The sequence below is a fragment of the Rhinopithecus bieti genome, unplaced genomic scaffold (assembly GCF_001698545.2).
Source record: "Rhinopithecus bieti isolate Rb0 unplaced genomic scaffold, ASM169854v2 scaffold_33474, whole genome shotgun sequence".
Taxonomy (NCBI): domain Eukaryota; kingdom Metazoa; phylum Chordata; class Mammalia; order Primates; family Cercopithecidae; genus Rhinopithecus; species Rhinopithecus bieti.
The window spans coordinates 860275-876176 of record NW_016814460.1 but is presented as its reverse complement, the minus strand read 5'-3'; the positions used below and the strand labels follow the sequence as shown (position 1 = coordinate 876176).

The 15902-nt window shown below is 55.1% G+C and overlaps 2 protein-coding genes and 2 long non-coding RNA genes across 4 annotated transcripts in view; 2 read left to right on the top strand and 2 right to left on the bottom strand.

Moving 5' to 3' along the window:
- Positions 1-362: 362 nt before the first annotated feature.
- LOC108514653 (uncharacterized) lies at positions 363-1977 on the bottom strand. The gene is made up of 3 exons (XR_001881286.1): positions 1889-1977; positions 1377-1496; positions 363-563 (listed from the first exon to the last, which is right to left on the bottom strand). It is a non-coding gene; the product is annotated as an uncharacterized LOC108514653 (long non-coding RNA).
- Positions 1523-6681, top strand: HOXC10 (homeobox C10). The gene is made up of 2 exons (XM_017851052.1): positions 1523-2423; positions 5575-6681. Exons 1-2 carry the CDS (start codon positions 1673-1675, stop codon positions 5850-5852), a joined length of 1029 nt encoding a protein of 342 aa, XP_017706541.1. The 5' UTR covers positions 1523-1672; the 3' UTR covers positions 5853-6681.
- A 4661-nt stretch (positions 6682-11342) lies between these two features.
- HOXC4 (homeobox C4) overlaps positions 11343-15902 on the top strand; it is a 65443-nt gene continuing 60883 nt past the window's right edge. Inside the window, exon 1 of the mRNA XM_017851017.1 lies at positions 11343-11407. The gene's annotated coding sequence lies outside the window, so the exon portion shown is untranslated. The remainder of the gene's footprint in view (positions 11408-15902) is intronic.
- Positions 15402-15902, bottom strand: part of LOC108514644 (uncharacterized) — a 1462-nt gene continuing 961 nt past the window's right edge. Inside the window, exon 2 of the long non-coding RNA XR_001881282.1 lies at positions 15402-15647. This is a non-coding gene — a long non-coding RNA (uncharacterized LOC108514644). The remainder of the gene's footprint in view (positions 15648-15902) is intronic.

Sequence of the window (15902 nt, the reverse complement as noted above, 5' to 3'; positions counted from 1 at the left end):
TCCTTCCAGTTTTCCGGAGGTTCAGGAACCCCTGCGTCTTCTCTTTCCACCCCTGGATGGGGAAATTCGGCGGATTTCTTTCTGTGGTCTTCTAGCCGCAGCGGGCTTGGGCCTCCCTGGAAGCGGTCTAGCCTCCTCACTCCTCCACGCCAGGGCGCTGGACTCCAGTCCTTTCCCCGCCAACCTCCAGCCCTTCGGAAAGTCTGAACCCCAGGCTGTGTCCAGGGAAAAATGTGGGGCGACCGGAAAGACAAGTTGTTCTCCAGATTCCGTTTCCTGAGGAAGGGGTGGAGAGTTTAGTTCGCTTTGGAAGAAGGCGACGGAGAAACGGAAATAACTATTTGAAAAATACGGTTCCCCTTATTTCTTCCTTTTATTTAAAACAACCACAAAATAGACTGGTCTGTCTTCTTTCAAACATGCTCCCAGCCCATGCGCTCTGTAAAGGACGCCTCTCTGGGTCGGGTTTTGTTGTGTCTTGTGTGCTGGTTCCCGTGTCATACGTGACTCCTCCAAACTGACCGAGGCTCCGCAGGTTCCCTCTTTCTTTCCCGGAATATTCCCTGTTTTAGTGGGGGCAAGGTCAAGCGGAAAGCGAGGGCCGCCAGGGCCTGAAGTAAAGTAGCAGAACCGGCTCCAAGGCCAAAGCCTTGTGGGCCCCTGAGATGGTGACCCAGGAGCCGCCCACCCTGCCAGGCCCAGGCCGCAGCTCTCGGGTCGGGGATCGGGTGCCTCTGGTCTCTGGCTTCCTCTTTCTCCTACGCCGCGTCCATTCGGAACCTCCTTTTCCGAGCAGCCATGAAGTGACCGTGACCCCCTCCCTGGCCCACCCTAGAGGCTGGAGATTCCCCGTCAAACTCCACAGGAAACTTGCAACTCCACCAACCTCCAGCGCCGCGGCCCCCAAGCTTCCAGCCTCAAGGGCCAAGTCCGGAGAAAAAAGGAGGCGGGAGAGCAGAAACTTTAGTCCTGTTTGGGATTCCTTAACTTTTTTTCCCCTTTCTGTGCTCACCAGATCCCCCCACTACCCCCCCAAAAAAAAACCCTCACCCCACTCCCATCTCCAAGGGAAGAAGCGGGAGCCGGGGCCGAGGAGATGAAAAGGGGAGATGAAGAGTGGGGAGAAGTACCTGATTCGTGTCTCGACCTTTTAATTTGAATTTGACTGTTTTGAGCCCCGGGTAGCCTCGCTCTCACCCTCTCTCCCGCATTTTCCCCTCTCCGCCCCTTCTCCCCAGGAGTTACAGGCTGGTTACTGGATAAACAAACCCCACTCTTTCCAGAACCCTCACCCCCATCCCCCTCCACCCCCCTACCGCCCCTGCAGCCCGGGGGGCGCTTCCTTTGTTCGCCGGGAAGGGCTCCGGTGCCCCTACCCCGAGGCAGCTGCTAGGTGGCGCTGTTACTCCACTCTGCGCGCTCCGCCTGCCGACAACTTGACCCCGCTGACGTCACGGCCGTCTGAATCATCAAGGCCATTTTCAAATCCCATTGGTCTAGCCGTCACATGGTGAGAACCGAATGCGCGGATAATTATGGAGCTGATATTTCCCCCCCTCCCCTTCTTTTTCCTCCCTCCCCTCCAACCGCGCCCCCCCTCCCGGATGGGGGAAAAAAAAGATGTCAGCTCCTCCGCTGTAGTATTGCTCCTTAAAAACCCCTCTCTCTGAAAATGACATGCCCTCGCAATGTAACTCCGAACTCGTACGCGGAGCCCTTGGCTGCGCCCGGCGGAGGAGAGCGCTATAGCCGGAGCGCAGGCATGTATATGCAGTCTGGGAGTGACTTCAACTGCGGGGTGATGAGGGGCTGCGGGCTCGCGCCCTCGCTCTCCAAGAGGGACGAGGGCGGCAGCCCCAGCCTCGCCCTCAACACCTATCCGTCCTACCTCTCGCAGCTGGACTCCTGGGGCGACCCCAAAGCCGCCTATCGCCTGGAACAACCTGTTGGCAGGCCGCTGTCCTCCTGCTCCTACCCACCTAGTGTCAAGGAGGAGAATGTCTGCTGCATGTACAGCGCAGAGAAGCGGGCGAAAAGTGGCCCCGAGGCAGCTCTCTACTCCCACCCCCTGCCGGAGTCCTGCCTTGGGGAGCACGAAGTACCCGTGCCCAGCTACTACCGCGCCAGCCCGAGCTACTCCGCGCTGGACAAGACGCCCCACTGTTCCGGGGCCAACGACTTCGAAGCCCCTTTCGAGCAGCGGGCCAGTCTCAACCCGCGCGCCGAACATCTGGAATCGCCTCAGCTGGGCGGCAAAGTGAGTTTCCCTGAGACCCCCAAGTCCGACAACCAGACCCCCAGCCCCAGTGAGATCAAGACGGAGCAGAGCCTGACGGGCCCTAAAGGCAGCCCCTCGGAGAGCGAAAAGGAGAGGGCTAAAACTGCCGACTCCAGCCCAGACACCTCGGATAACGAAGCGAAAGGTAAGGCCGCCTGGGCCGCGGGCGCTACTGGGACGTTCCGGCACTTGGTCTTCGCGGCCAGGGGAGGCGGGCAGGGGAGAGGGTTGGGCCCAGGAGGCCCCAGACCATTTCGGGAATGCGACCCTGGCTTGCGGCTAGTGTCTGCTGAGCTCCAGGCTGGTGGCGCGTCACTTAGCTGGGGAAGGTAAGCGGCGACGTGGAGGTGTCTGCCCGGCCCCCGCCATGGGTGCTAAGGCGGGGGCGGTACGCACCGCTGGCAGCCTGCAGGCGCAGTGTGCTGCCCCGGACGGGTGGCTGCTCTCAGGCGCGTGCTGGCTGTGGTTTGCTTTCTCAATGCTGGTGTCCTGGGGAGCTGATGTCCCCCAGCTCAGGTCAGGGGCTTGCAAAAAGCCTAAAATGGCGATCTTGGGCCAGGGACTAGGGAAGCTGGGGAGATGGGGGGGTTCTCTTTACTGCGTTTTCCCAGTTGAAAATTGTTTCCTGCGAAACGCGATTTGTTGTTTGTGGGTCTGATCTGTGCGTGCGGCTTGGGCTCCTGCGGCTTTTGGCTCGGCCGGGGGCCTTGGGCAGCGAGGCTGGGGCCGGAAGAGGTGGAGGTGAAGGGCTGCCGGCCACGGCCCTCCCTCCTCCAGATGCCTGGCTTGGATGGCGTTGGAACAGGGCATTTGGAATGTTGTAAGTTTTCTGTTTCCTCTTTTAATTTTTCTTTTCCATTTTTTCTAGCTAAATTATCTTTTTTCTTGGTTTCCAAAAGCAGCTTACAAATGAGTGGTTGGGAAATTTCTGTGTGCGTGGCAAGAGGTTTTCTCCTGAAAGGGAATGTGGCTTTGGTTGGATTTCACTGTAATTTGGGTTGAGAGAAAGCCCAGCCAGAGTTCAAGCTCAGGGTTCAAGATTCATTTCTGCTGTAGGAGCTGGAGGCCTTGGGGATCTTTCTCTGATACTTGGGGAAAGAATGTGGAGGAAACGGGAGCAGGGGAGGGAAGCTGAGGGGAACGACTTTTCCTGAAAAGTTGTAGCAAAGAGCTTCAGAAAAAGGCCCAACCAACGGGGAAGAATAAACCTGCTCCCCACAACACCGGCTACTGGTGACAGAATATAAGGGGCTCATTGGGTATAGAGGCAGATGAAATATTGAGAGTGGAGCAGGCTAGGGGCGGCCTGGATCTCCTGGTGCTTTGTATATGGACGCGACGCACACGCATGCCTACGGGCGACCTGTGCCACACTCACACACATCCATATCGCATGCTCCTTGCACACTCACACATACCACTCACACACGCATGGGCACTCTTTTGGCGGGCAAGGGCAGAGCCTCATCCTCTTGGGTCTGCAAAGGTGGCCTTGGCAAATCATCCCCATAGAGACACTGACTGGAAGATGAGCACTGGTGTGTTCATGAGGGGGAGAGTGAGGCGCCTACAGCCTCGAAGCCTTTCCTGTGGCACGTGTGCAGTGTGAAGGTTTAATCTTATACCCTCTCTACTGACCCTGAGCTTGGTTAGGGAGCAGATTTGAGGCAGGAAAAGCTGCATTCTAGCCCCACCAAAAGCAAAGTCAAGGTTAACAAGTTCACCTCTTAACTCGACCTGCACCCATTCCCATAGGCTCTCCTTTTTCTCTAGCTGTCCCCACAGCAACCTAATCCCTCCCACCCCAAGGAATCCCTCTTACCCTGTACCCTGTCTGTGTCCTTCTTTCCTCTCCTCCTATTTTGATGTCTCCACCAGTCCAGAGGCAAGAGAGCTTTTGGCTAAACTTCCCCATTTATAATTTATCTTGTCCCCCCGCCCCACCAAACCTAATAACCTCAGTAAGAAAATAAACAGGACATAGTTACATGTGGAGAGCCTGTAAACAATCTGGCAAGAAGCTGCAGGTGCAGAGACAGGAGAGAAAATTCGGAACATTCAGATTTTTTAGACTGCAGCCTCAAGTTTGCCTTTTTTGTGTCTTTTCTGGTTCCTCTTAGGCCCCCGCCCCACCCCACCCCCATCAAGATAAGATCCAGGAATCTGGCAGTCTGATTTGGAATAGGGAGGAGAGAGAGCTCAGAGCCATCAGCAGAGTCCTTTGCTGGGTATCCTCTCAGGTCTTTGGACTCTGTGTTTTGCCCTTAAAAAGATGGCCAGGTTCCCTTCTGCTGCTTGAGAAGCAGGGCTGGTCCATTTCAGTAAAAATGTGTGTCAGGGAGAGAGGCTGTCAATAAGATCATGGGAAATGCACAGTATTCTATAGTATCTCCTTACATAAATAGACACATGTACATATCTGTGTGTGTGTACTTACGTGTATAGGTGTGTGTATCTCTGCAGGTATACATGTGTACTTGCAGGCATACACATCTATGTATGCACAGACTGGGCAGGGGGTTTCTAGGAGGCTGCATTTCCTCAGGATATGTCTCTCCCTTGAGCTTAGGTCCTTTGACCAGGAAAGTTGTTTGAGGACCCTTTAGGATACCCCAGCTCTGTTGTCCCTGACCTCTGCTGCTCTCACAAGCTCCCCTGCCTCAGCTACACATACCTGGGGGAAATGATTAAGAGAGGAAGAGATGGCAATGGGAGACCTAAGGGAGCAGTGTCACTTTGTGGCAGCTCAGGCTGGGGTAAGAGCTAGGGGTCCAGTGCAGGGACCACTGCAATGGCCTCTGGCCACAGATCCTACAACAAAGTCCCTCCACCAAGTTGAAACAGGTCAAAGCTCTCTGGGAATTTATCTGGGCTGTGGGTGGACTCTGCTCTGGTCTGGGGCCTGGAAAATGCTTTTCCTTCTGGTTGGATTTTTCCAGAGCTGGAATGGAACAGAGAGAAGGGGGGACCTGGCAAGATGTAGGGAATCTGCCAGGGTCAGCCAGCTGGGGGAAAGCGAGGGTACTCAGGATCTTTTAGATTAAGGTGGACTTGGGTAATTTAAATTTAGTAAACGCTTGGAGGCAAGAACTTCGTCCCTTTATCTCCCTAAGTCTAAGCCCCAAAGAAATTGTAAGAACACTGAGCCTAAGAGGAGCCCACTGGCCAGGCCCCTAGAGCAAGAGCAGCTCCCCTATGCTCCCTCAGCCACCCCACAGCAGGCTGGCAAAGGCTGCAGCGCTGAGAGGGTTTTCGACTTCGAGGGATACTTATGCAAATAATGTTATTTTTAACAGAGGAGATAAAGGCAGAAAACACCACAGGAAATTGGCTGACAGCAAAGAGCGGAAGGAAGAAGAGGTGCCCCTATACTAAACACCAGACGCTGGAATTGGAGAAAGAATTTCTGTTCAATATGTATTTGACGCGAGAGCGCCGCCTGGAGATTAGCAAGACCATTAACCTTACAGACAGACAAGTCAAAATCTGGTTCCAAAATCGCAGAATGAAACTCAAGAAAATGAACCGAGAGAATCGGATCCGGGAACTGACCTCCAATTTTAATTTCACCTGAGCGCGAGGCCTCTCCTCCTCCCTTCCCCCGCCTTCCTTTCCCCGCCCCTCCTCCCTTTGTGCCTGGTGATATATTTTTTTTTCCCTCCCTGAGTATAAATGCAACGCGCCTGCAAAAAAGGCAAAGACCTCAGACTCTCCTTCCAAGGGACCTATGGTTCGTGCTGCAAAAATGCTTCCACTTAAAGCATGAGAAATGGGGTGCCGGGGTGTGGGGTGTGGTGTGTGCCCTCATAGATGGGGGTGGGAGTGTGGCTGGTGTGTGTGTCAAACCCTCACTCACCCATGCACTCACACACAGCATTCTGTTCTCTATGCAAAGTTAAGATCGAATCCACCAGCTTGTAGGAGAAAAAGAGGAAAAAAATTAACCAGAGAGGGTCTGTAATCTCGCAGAGCACAGGCAGAATCGTTCCTTCCTTGCTGCATTTCCTCCTTAGACTAATAGACGTTTTGGAAAGTTCGGCTAGTGTTCATGTGTTTGTCGTAGCACCCAGAGCCTCCACCAAACCCTCTCCGTGTCTTTACCTCCCAGTCGCTCTAAGAATCTGCTTGAAGTCTCGTATTTGTACTGCTTTCTGCTTTTCTCTCACCCCTCCCAGCACCCCTACATCCCCCATCTATTAACATCTCAGAAATTTCATCCAGAGGAACAAAAAAATTAAAATAGAACATAGCAAAGCAAAACAGAATGCCCCCCCCCCCATATTGCCCTGTCCCTGTCTGGGAGTTGTGTTATTTAAAGATATTCTGTATGTTGTATCTTTTGCATGTAGCTTCCTTAATGGAGAAAAAAATCCTAATAAATTTCCAGAATCATAATCCTCAAACGGATGTTTTTTTGTTTTAGTGATTTTAGCGACACCCCTCCCCGAAGAGGCTGTGTGTGGATGTGTGTGTTTTGTGTTTGACTCATCTCCTAGAGCCTTTCTAGAACGTCTCTTGGCGGGTTTAATGTAAGTGAGAGACCATAACGTTGATTTAAATATTATCCAGGTGACCACAATAAGTCAAGGTCATAAAACAGTAATGTCAGGACGGTCTTGGTGCGCGCGAGAGGTGGATTTTATGATCTGCAAATATAATGTGGTGCTGCAGTAAAAGATGCATTTAAAGGTGACTGGAGGAGGGAAAGAGGCAGAGAGCAAACTGCAATCTTGAGGAGCAGACGGATCTGATTGCCTGGGGTGCTGGGCTGGGCACACCCCACTGCTGCTGGGGGTCACCCAAAGAGCCCCCCACCCATCCAAGGAAAGGAATAAACTTAACCGCTGGAGGGGCATGAGGAGCTCAGCCCCCCCAACCTCAACAGCAGCTAACAGAAACGCCAGGAGCAGCAGGAGGAGGAGGCAGCGACAAGGTAAGAGAAGCGGTTTCTTGTTCTTTTCTTGGCGGCGGAGTGGGGACGAGTGGTGTCCCCAGGTGCCCGGCGTCCAGCAGACAGAGCCTGGAGGAAGGTGTTTAGGGCATCTGTGCTTGCCGAGAATCCAGGCTTTCCTTGTGGCCGCTGGCAGCGGAGGGCAGCGACTGGGAGCTCCCTCTCCTCCCCTCCCCGGCCCATTGCCGTGGGAGTTCCATGGTTAAAGGGATAAATTGATGGTTTTTGGCTTCTTTATGTTTTCGGGCACTTTGGGTCTCCTTGAGGTCGACACTCTGGTCTAGGTGTTGCTCAGTCTGATCGTCTGTTGGTGGGGGAGGGGGAGTACAGCGGGTTGAAGCTTGAAGCTTAGGTTTTCCTGCTTTTCGCTGGTTTGGGTATGAGCCTTGTCCAGCCTCTTGTTCCCTGAGCTCCCTGGCTATAGGGTTTTGCCAGGCAAGTGGCCTGATTGGAAGTGGCTCCAGAGCACAGGGCTATGATTCAGCCACCCACATTCGCTGAGAAGCCTAAACCGAACTGAGAGGGAGAGGATCAGAAGAAGTCTAGGAGAAAAGAGCAGGAGAGCCAGATGGACAAGACAGGGGACCTAGCTCCAGAGTGGAAGGAAGATCCAGCTTCCCCCAGGGCCAGGGACACATGCAAGGGAATAGCTCCATTGCGGTGCTGGGGGTGGGGCCGGGATTTGGCGGCCAGCGGTCCCATTTCACCAGATTTTTCCTGAGCGATTTGCTTAGACCAGAAACTAATGACGGCAGTCAGACCCCCTACCCACCCAGCAACCTAAAGTCTACTCTCTAGTCCTTAGGGAGGTTGTGGGGGCGGAAAGGGGACGGGGCTGAATTTCTTCCTTCCCCAACCCCCTTCCCTTCTCCTCCGGATAGATGCAAAGCTGAATCTCCCGCCCTGCTCGCTCAGCTGATCTGTGGCTTAGGTAGTTTCATGTTGTTGGGATTGAGTTTTGAACTCGGCAACAAGAAACTGCCTGAGTTACATCAGTCGGTTTTCGTCGAGGGCCCCAACCCACCTCTCCCACTCCTACCTTCCCCAGTGGGACTGCCCCCCTGCCCCCTCCCAGATAGGGCAAAGTGGGTGCAGACCAAGGAGGGGAAGCTGTGAGTGGGGTTGGAGAACAAGTCTGGAGAACCCTGCTTTATGCCGTCCTCTCCTCAACCTGTCCCAATCCCTGTGACTAAGAGAGAGGAGTTTTTCCTGCAGCTATTGTCTCCTGGGCCCAGCTGATGGAGACAGACAAAGAGGGTCCAGCCAATTCCAAGGAAATTCAGGAGTTTGAGTAAGAGGTGGCCAGGCGGGCCAGCTCAGTTGGGCAGCAGGGTGGGGCAGAATCATTAGCAGAGAGAGGAGCACAGAAAGAGAATAGGGTCTCTGGAATGGTTAGCCTCTCCCACCTACCACCTCCAGTCGACTGGGGCTCGAGATTCCCCTTAGAAAAGTGGGGCACCTGGAGGTTCCAAGAGTTGGGGAACTCTGAGTGCCAGCCCAGCCATTTCCCCTTCCCCTTCTATAGCTCCAAATCCAGGGGAAGGACATGTTTAGGGTGTTGGTAGGTTATAGAAAAGCCATCAAGTCCAAGTAGAACCCTTCACACACGCACACGCAACTGGGAAACATCAGGGCAAAAACCCGACTCTGGTCTCTGTTTAGTCGTCTGTGGCCCGTAGGCCTCGGTCTCTGTGACTGTGACTGTCAGGCTGTCTTTGCACTATGTGGAAACGTATGGGTGAGCAGAGGCTGTCCGTGCCCACCATTGCTATGTTGGTGGAAAGGTTGTTGGCTGATGCCAGGGGGAGGAGGGGAAGAGAATGGGGTAGAGGAAAATCTGAGCCCTGTGAAACTTTGCAAAGGTTCTTCTAGTCCTTTCCCCCTCTGGTTCTTCGATTCCGCCCCTGGTTGCTAGAGAGAAAGTTCTCAAAAGAGGTTTCTTTGCCTGCCTGCGGGCGGAGTGGCGGAGTGGGGGGGAGATAAATGGGGGAGGGGTTAAGGAGACTGAAGAGATACACCCCTGTTCTCAGAGATACTGGGGAATAGAAGCCAAAAGAAGGTCAGGTTCTTGGTTCTCTTACTGTGAAATTATTATGATTATTAAAACATTATAAACTTCTAAACAGGGAAACAAAATTATGTCCCCGTAACAAAATGTATACAGAGTTCTATATTCTCACAGTAATCTGCTGGGAGGGATATATGTGACCTTGTATGAGTGTAGGCTCTGTGTCTGTCTCCCCTAGGCTCTCTTAAATACCCTGCATGTATTTATACACACACACATTTATTTTCCCTTCTCTCTTATGCAAACATATTTGACTGCTAAGGAAGCTGGAGGAGAAAATGGGAATAGAGTTTCTTGTCTCTCTAGCTGAATTGTTGGTCTGTCTATCCCCCATCCCTTTGTGGGGGAAAAAATTTCTTCTCTTGGAGAGAAGTATTCAAACCTCTCTATGGCTCCCAGGGAAATGGGGAAGTTTCCAGAGAGGCAGGCCAGCTGGTGGGAGGCAGGCAAGGGATTCCCCTAGGTTGGGAGCTCCTAGCAGCCTTTGAGTCTTCAGGCTGCCCCAGGCACACAGTCAGTTGGGGTAAAGTGTATCCCAGGCAGGGGCTGGGTGCTCAGGAGCATTTGGCTTAAAGATAGAGTCCCTGATGGGCCGAAATTCACCAATGAACGACTTCTGTGCTTTGGGTCTCTGTGCCCCCATTTCCGTTTCAGAGCTGTTGAGCTTATGTGTGGGAAGTCATAGAGCCAGGGGTTGAGGTGTCTCCTCCTCAAATCCAGAGAAATGGAGTGAGGTCTCATAGGGCCAAGGTGAGGGCCAGTCTGGTGGTCAGAGTCCATCCCCGGCCCGAGGCAGTGGATCATGGCTAAGGCGATGGTAATTATTTATTCGCTTCGCTGGAAGGGAGTCTTCAGAAGGAACAGCGTGAAGAGAAGAGAAAAAAATTACCTCTCTCGTCTGCGGATATTAAGATGGATTTTTATTTCTTAAAGGACCCTCCCCGCCGAGAGCGCATAAGCGTAAACTTAATATATGCTCCGCAGCCCAACTCCAGAAATCGCAATAAAAGTTAAAACCTCCCCTACCGGTTTTTTTTAATTATGATATGGGAAAGAGGAGCAGGATTTATAGAGCTGAACTCTCAGTGTGTGAGTGTTTGAGACTTGCGAGAGGAGGAAAAGGCAAGAGCTCGCCAAGGCGAGCCTTGGTCTCTGAGATGTCTCGTCGGCTGCTGGGGTTCCGGCTCAGCCTGACAGATCCGCTGTGGCCTCTCTGGGACCTCGCCCCGGCCCACGGCCTGGCTTCGGCTCGGAGATGCAGCCCTTCCCGAGAACAGGTGAAGAAGGCGGCGGCAGCGGGGACCGGGGGCTGCGGGTGGCAACGTCAGGGCTCAGGGCTTTGTGTGGGTCCCGCAGGGGGCGAGGTTCGAAGTCCTGGGCCGGGCCGCAGCCCGAGTGTGGCCCGGACGGCTGCGTGGCCAGGAGGGGTGTCCAGGCAGGGCGCGAGAGCACCGACAAGGTGGATTGCGTATGGACTTTAGCCGCAGACAGAGCAGAGCGGGCTCCCGGGCTGTGACCCGCGGCGAGGCGGGCAACCGGATGTTGAGTCTGTAGAAAGGACCTTGAGGTCCGCTGGGTGTTTGGGCTGCCGTGGGGGCGGCGGCCCAGAGTGTGGAGCACGCGGCGCACCGGGCGCGGCGGTCAGCGTGGGCGAGGCAGCAGGCCCTGCACACCTCTGCAGCTGCCGGGCCGAGTCCGGGACGTCTGAACTGATGCCGACCAATGGTCACAGCATGAAAAATAAATGCAATGGACGGTCTATCTTTCTTTTCTTTTCCACGTAAGAGGCCCTTTCTTTTTTCTCTCTTTCGGAGATACTTGGATTTGGTCCAGAGCAGGTTGCCCGCGGGAGGGCCCCGCGAGCGGCAGCGCGCGAGGGAGGGAGAGAGAGGGAGGGCGAGAAGGAAGGAGGGAGGGAGGGAAGGAGGGCGGGCGGCGGCGGCCGTGGTGGCCGGGGCTTCCCTCCCCAGGCGGGAGGCGGCTGTCCTGCATCTATGGCCGTGGGGAGCGGAGGAGCAGGTAACGAAGGCGCTTCTGAAGCGGGATTGGACCAAACCAGAGGGACCGAGTCTTCTGGGTCTCTCTGCCTGAGGCCCTGGAGGGAGAGAAGGTAGGGAGATCGGCGCCCGCCGGGCCTGGCAAAGAGGCCTCCGGAAATGTTGAACCTGTATGTGATCTCAGGCTCACACTCATGTTGTGGGTCTGTCTGCCTCAGGAGATGCGGTTTGCCTTTCTGTCTGAGATGCCCCAAACCCTGAGCTCTCCTTCCCAAGGCTGGAAAAAAAATCAGGAAAAACGGCGGAATTTGCACTTTCATTCATTGGGTTCTCTGCAACTCAGCGGGGCTGGTTAAGGCGCCCCCAAGTTGGAAGGGCGCTTTGCTTCTGTTTTCTGGATGCAGAGTCCTCTGACTCCCTCTGCCACGGGTTGAGTTTCCGGCTCCAGGTTCGCGTGTCGCCCTGAGGTTTGAGGCCAGACAGCTCGCAGTCGGGCAAGGAGGGCGGGGGAGAGACGAGCGGTTCTGGCCCCTTAATTGTACTTCGGACCCGTATTGTCTCTCCTTTCGCCACCTCCGCGTCCTCAGTCTGGGCTCCAAAGTCACTGCAAATTTCCTTGCGACACATACATCACACAAAAGATCAGGTAACAAGGCGCTCAGGGCCATTGGGCCTCCGGGCAGGGCAGGGAGCGGCTCTAGCTCTGGGGCGGCTCCCCCTCCAGCCACTCCCAGGCTGGAAAACCAGACCATGTTGGGGGAGCCGGAAATAGCCCCGTTTGCTGCGGAGCGGCAGGGCGGGGGCGCCGGCGGGAATGCAGGCCCGGCAGGCCGTGGCGTTGAGAGGGCCACGTTCACAGGCCCTGGGGATTTCACTCCTGCTGGGCTTGGGGACCTGACTCCTGGCGTGTAGGGATCCCAGATACCCACCTGGGGTGGGGGCAGGACGCGGGTCTCCTCGCGGCAGGCCAAGAGAACTCAGTTTCTGCTTCCAGCGCAGGCCTTAGCTAGGAGGAGTTGTGTGTGGGTGTGTTTTTCCCAACAAAGAGGGATCAGGAGAGAGAAGGGGGGAAAGTAGAGGGGAACTGGGGAGGGGCGGGGAGGGGGAGAGGGCAGTGGAGAGGTGAAATGAGCCCATTTCAGGGGGAGAAGGAAAATGAAAGCAAATGGAGTACGGCCTTCTCCGCGCAGGGCGGGTGCTGACGAGCCGGGAGCGGGCTCCCTGCCTGCGGCAGCCGGGATGGCCTGCTGGGGGCACGGGAGAAAGCCTGTTTTAAATTTAATCCGAACTTGACGGTGTGGATTGAACCGGAGGGAATTTAAATCACTAAAAGGAAGGCGCGGGGCAGGGGGAGGAGACGACTCTAACCTATCTTTCTGCCTGTCCTTCCCACGGTGCTAGTTTGGTTATGGCCGCAGCTGCCCAGGTTTCAGGTGATGGAATAAGGGTGCCCCTCCCCCTCAGGGGTCTCCCCTGTGCCCAATGAAGTCTTTAGGGGTTAGGAAGGAACTCTAAGAAACAGAGCAAATGCACAGCTGCGAGCTAAAGCTGGGGTTTCCCCCTCCCCAATAAGAACTCCCAGTGGCCTCCGGTCCCTGGGTTTGCCCCAATGGTGCTGAGGAAAATTGAAGGGACTGTGTGGGTGAGGGGGAGTCTAGAGTATGGCAGAAGATTCAGAAGGAGTAACTGAACCCCAGGAAGACAGACCTTCCTTCTTGGTGCCCCCATATACTTTGTGCCCCGCCCCCGCACCTACAAACCTGGATTTGAGGGAAATCTGCAGGTCCGCTTCAAAGCCCTGGTTTGCCACCCACCCCCCTCCAAATGTGGAGAATGGGGGCTACAGGCCATATGCAGTTGTGGACCTGCGGAACCTCCGCCCAGTGGACTCCGGGACTCCCAGCCTCTTCTAGCCCCCCTCCCCAAGGCCGCCTCTCTTCGAAAGGCGCAGGGAAAATGAGGCATTGGCTGGGAAGAGGCTGTGGGCGAGGCCTGCTTCCTGATCCGCAGTCGTGCCTGCCTCTGAGTGGGAAGAGTTCGGAGTTCATACTCCCGGGAAAAAAAACAAAATAAAATAAAGAAAAGCGACAGTCTCCTTGGTTTCACAGGGGATTTCATGGCAGCAGGGATCCCGCCAGTGATCCTCACTGCCCGCTGCTGCCGCCTCCGCAGAGTGGGCAGGCAGAGTGCTCAGGCAGCTCAAGAGTTGAAAAGAAGGAGGTGTTCAAAGGGGGTAGGAGAGAAGGGGGCGTCTCTTTACAGCCCCAATGTCTATTTGAGGAACTTTCCCAAATAGCAGAGGCCCATAGGGGAGGCTCCTTAGGGACTCTTTCCTCCAGGAAAGCTGAGGCTGGGGCAGCTGGCCTTGTCGCCAGGAGAAGACGCAAAGGAGGAGCGGGCGTGAAACCTCTTTCCTCTTCTGTTTCTTCGCCCCTTGACTAGAGCAGGGCTCAGCCCCCAGCCGCCTGAGCGGCTGTCTGGGCCAATATGGGGTTCTATATCCTGGAGGCCTAGTGTACCCACCCGAGCAAGTCTCCTGGGAGGGGCAGGAAAGGAGGCCTCTTCCGCCTTTGTGTCCAGACAGAAGTGGCTGCCGCGCCCGGAGCCGGTCCCGCGGCAAAGGCCCGGCAAGCCTGCGGGCTGCACAATGCCACGGCTGCTCCGCCAGCTCGCCCCTGCCCCGTCCTGCCTGCGTACGGCCGCACTTCCTCCGCCTCCCTCTCTGCACGCCTGCCTTTCCCGGCTCTCCTATCTCTTTTCGTCTTGCCTTCCTTCTTTAATTCTCCCCCTTTTTTCTCTTTATTCTAATGCTCCGTTTCCTTCTTTCCTCTCTTGGGCCTGGCTCCGTGTTTCAGTTGGTCTGTCCCAGGCTGTCTCGGGTTCAGTCTCTCAGACTCTGTCCCCTGATGTCCTCTTGGTCGCAGTCTGGCCCCGGGCCCCGCTGAGGGCTAAACGTCTCTGCTCATCGCTGCCAGCAGCCGCCCAAGAGCCGGGCGGGGTCCTCAGCCGCCCTGGGCTGGGGGAGGTGCTGGCTGCACTGGGGATTTGGAGAAAGCCTCGGCAGGGGTACTGGAACCTCCTGTCTTTTCCTTGAACTAGTGAGGGAGATTTTTTGATTGACAGCTAACCCAACTCCATCAAGGCCAAAGAGATATTCTGTTTCTTGTTGTAAGTTGGGTTTCCCAGCTCAGTCCAGCTCAAGGGAGGGGAAGACAGTGGCGCCAAGGAGCTGAACCCCCAAGTAGCCTCTCCCCAACCAAACACATCCTTCATCCTCCCCCATGCGTTGAAATCGCAGCCTCGTTAAACCGCCCCGCTAGACCGAAAAGGAAAAGGAAAGAACGGGAGAGGGGAGGAGCAGAGACTTGGGAGGGGGCCTATGGAGCTGGGGTCGGTGCTGCCAGCTGCAGCTGTCTCCCCCCAACTTTCCTCCCCCGCAACACACATACTATACACACTCTCCCCAGCCCTTCTCCACCCCACAGGGGAAAGATCCACAGAGATGCAGGAGAAAACTAGCCCCCGCCCCCACCCCTGGCATTTGGTCCCCTCCTGGGGACAGGACAGGCAAAGAAGGGCAGGCGTGGCTGGGTCTGGGAAGACTCCTACCCTGCGCCTCCAGAGCCTGCATCTCAGCCTCAGCTCCTGCCTATTTTCCCTGGCCACAGACTGGGACTCTTCCTTTCTGACCCTGAAATTGCACCCCTCCTTCAAATTCACTCTACTCTGCCTCAGTGCACCATATCTCTGGAGGCATCACCTGTCCCTTCCCCCCCCCCAGCCAACCTCCATGCCCCCTCTTCTTCACCCACACTGATAATTTCCTACTTGACTAAAGCCCCCCTTTACTACACCACCATGGGACAGTCTGATGGAAAGCAGAGGGCTGGGCACAAACCCTCAATTGAAGGAGGAGGGTAGCAACCAACTTATTGGGGGGAGGAATCCAAGTTGTCTGATATTCCTCTACAATCACACTGCCCCCTCTGGAATTCCTGCATCCGACCCCAAAGAAATTGCTTTCTCCCGTCCCTCCGTTGCTTTTTTCCCGTTCCAAAAACAGCCTACAATTTTATTTAATGAAAGACACATTTATGAACAATCAAATGATCCTCATAAAAATTTTATTGAAGGACGTAAAAACAAGCTACTTGCCCACGACCGAGGTCGCTCTCTTGCCTTGCCCGCTCTCACCCTGGCTCTCTGCAGTCAGAGCCCAGGAGTGACTTCTTTTTTAGGGGTGGGGTGGGGAAGTGTCGCAGAGATGGAGTTGGGGGCAAAGGAGGGTGAGTAGGAAGATGGGATGGGGACGCCCCACTTAAGTTGTGTGGATCTCTCCTACACTTCTTCAAGCTGGCAAAGAAATAAATATAGACAATAAATTTAAAATAAAGGCGCCTGTATATCTGTGCCAAAGCAAAAAGAAGACTTTTGAGGCTGCTGATAAAGGTGTATGAGATCCTGAGGTTCTACCCCTCCCACCCAGGGAGCACCTTTCCCAGGCTTCCCCAACCCAGATTTGGGGGGCTGAGTTGGCCAGTGGCAGAAGAACGCTCCCCTTCCCTCCTTCCTTCCCTGTATCTCAGCTTCCCCAGTCCCCTCCCACCC

Coding starts and splice junctions, on each gene's coding strand:
- HOXC10 (XM_017851052.1), top strand. CDS start 1,673: ATGACATGCCCTCGCAATGTAACTCCGAACTCGTACGCGGAGCCCTTG. Junction 2,424..5,574: donor CTCGGATAACGAAGCGAAAG/GTAAGGCCGCCT, acceptor TATTTTTAACAG/AGGAGATAAAGGCAGAAAAC.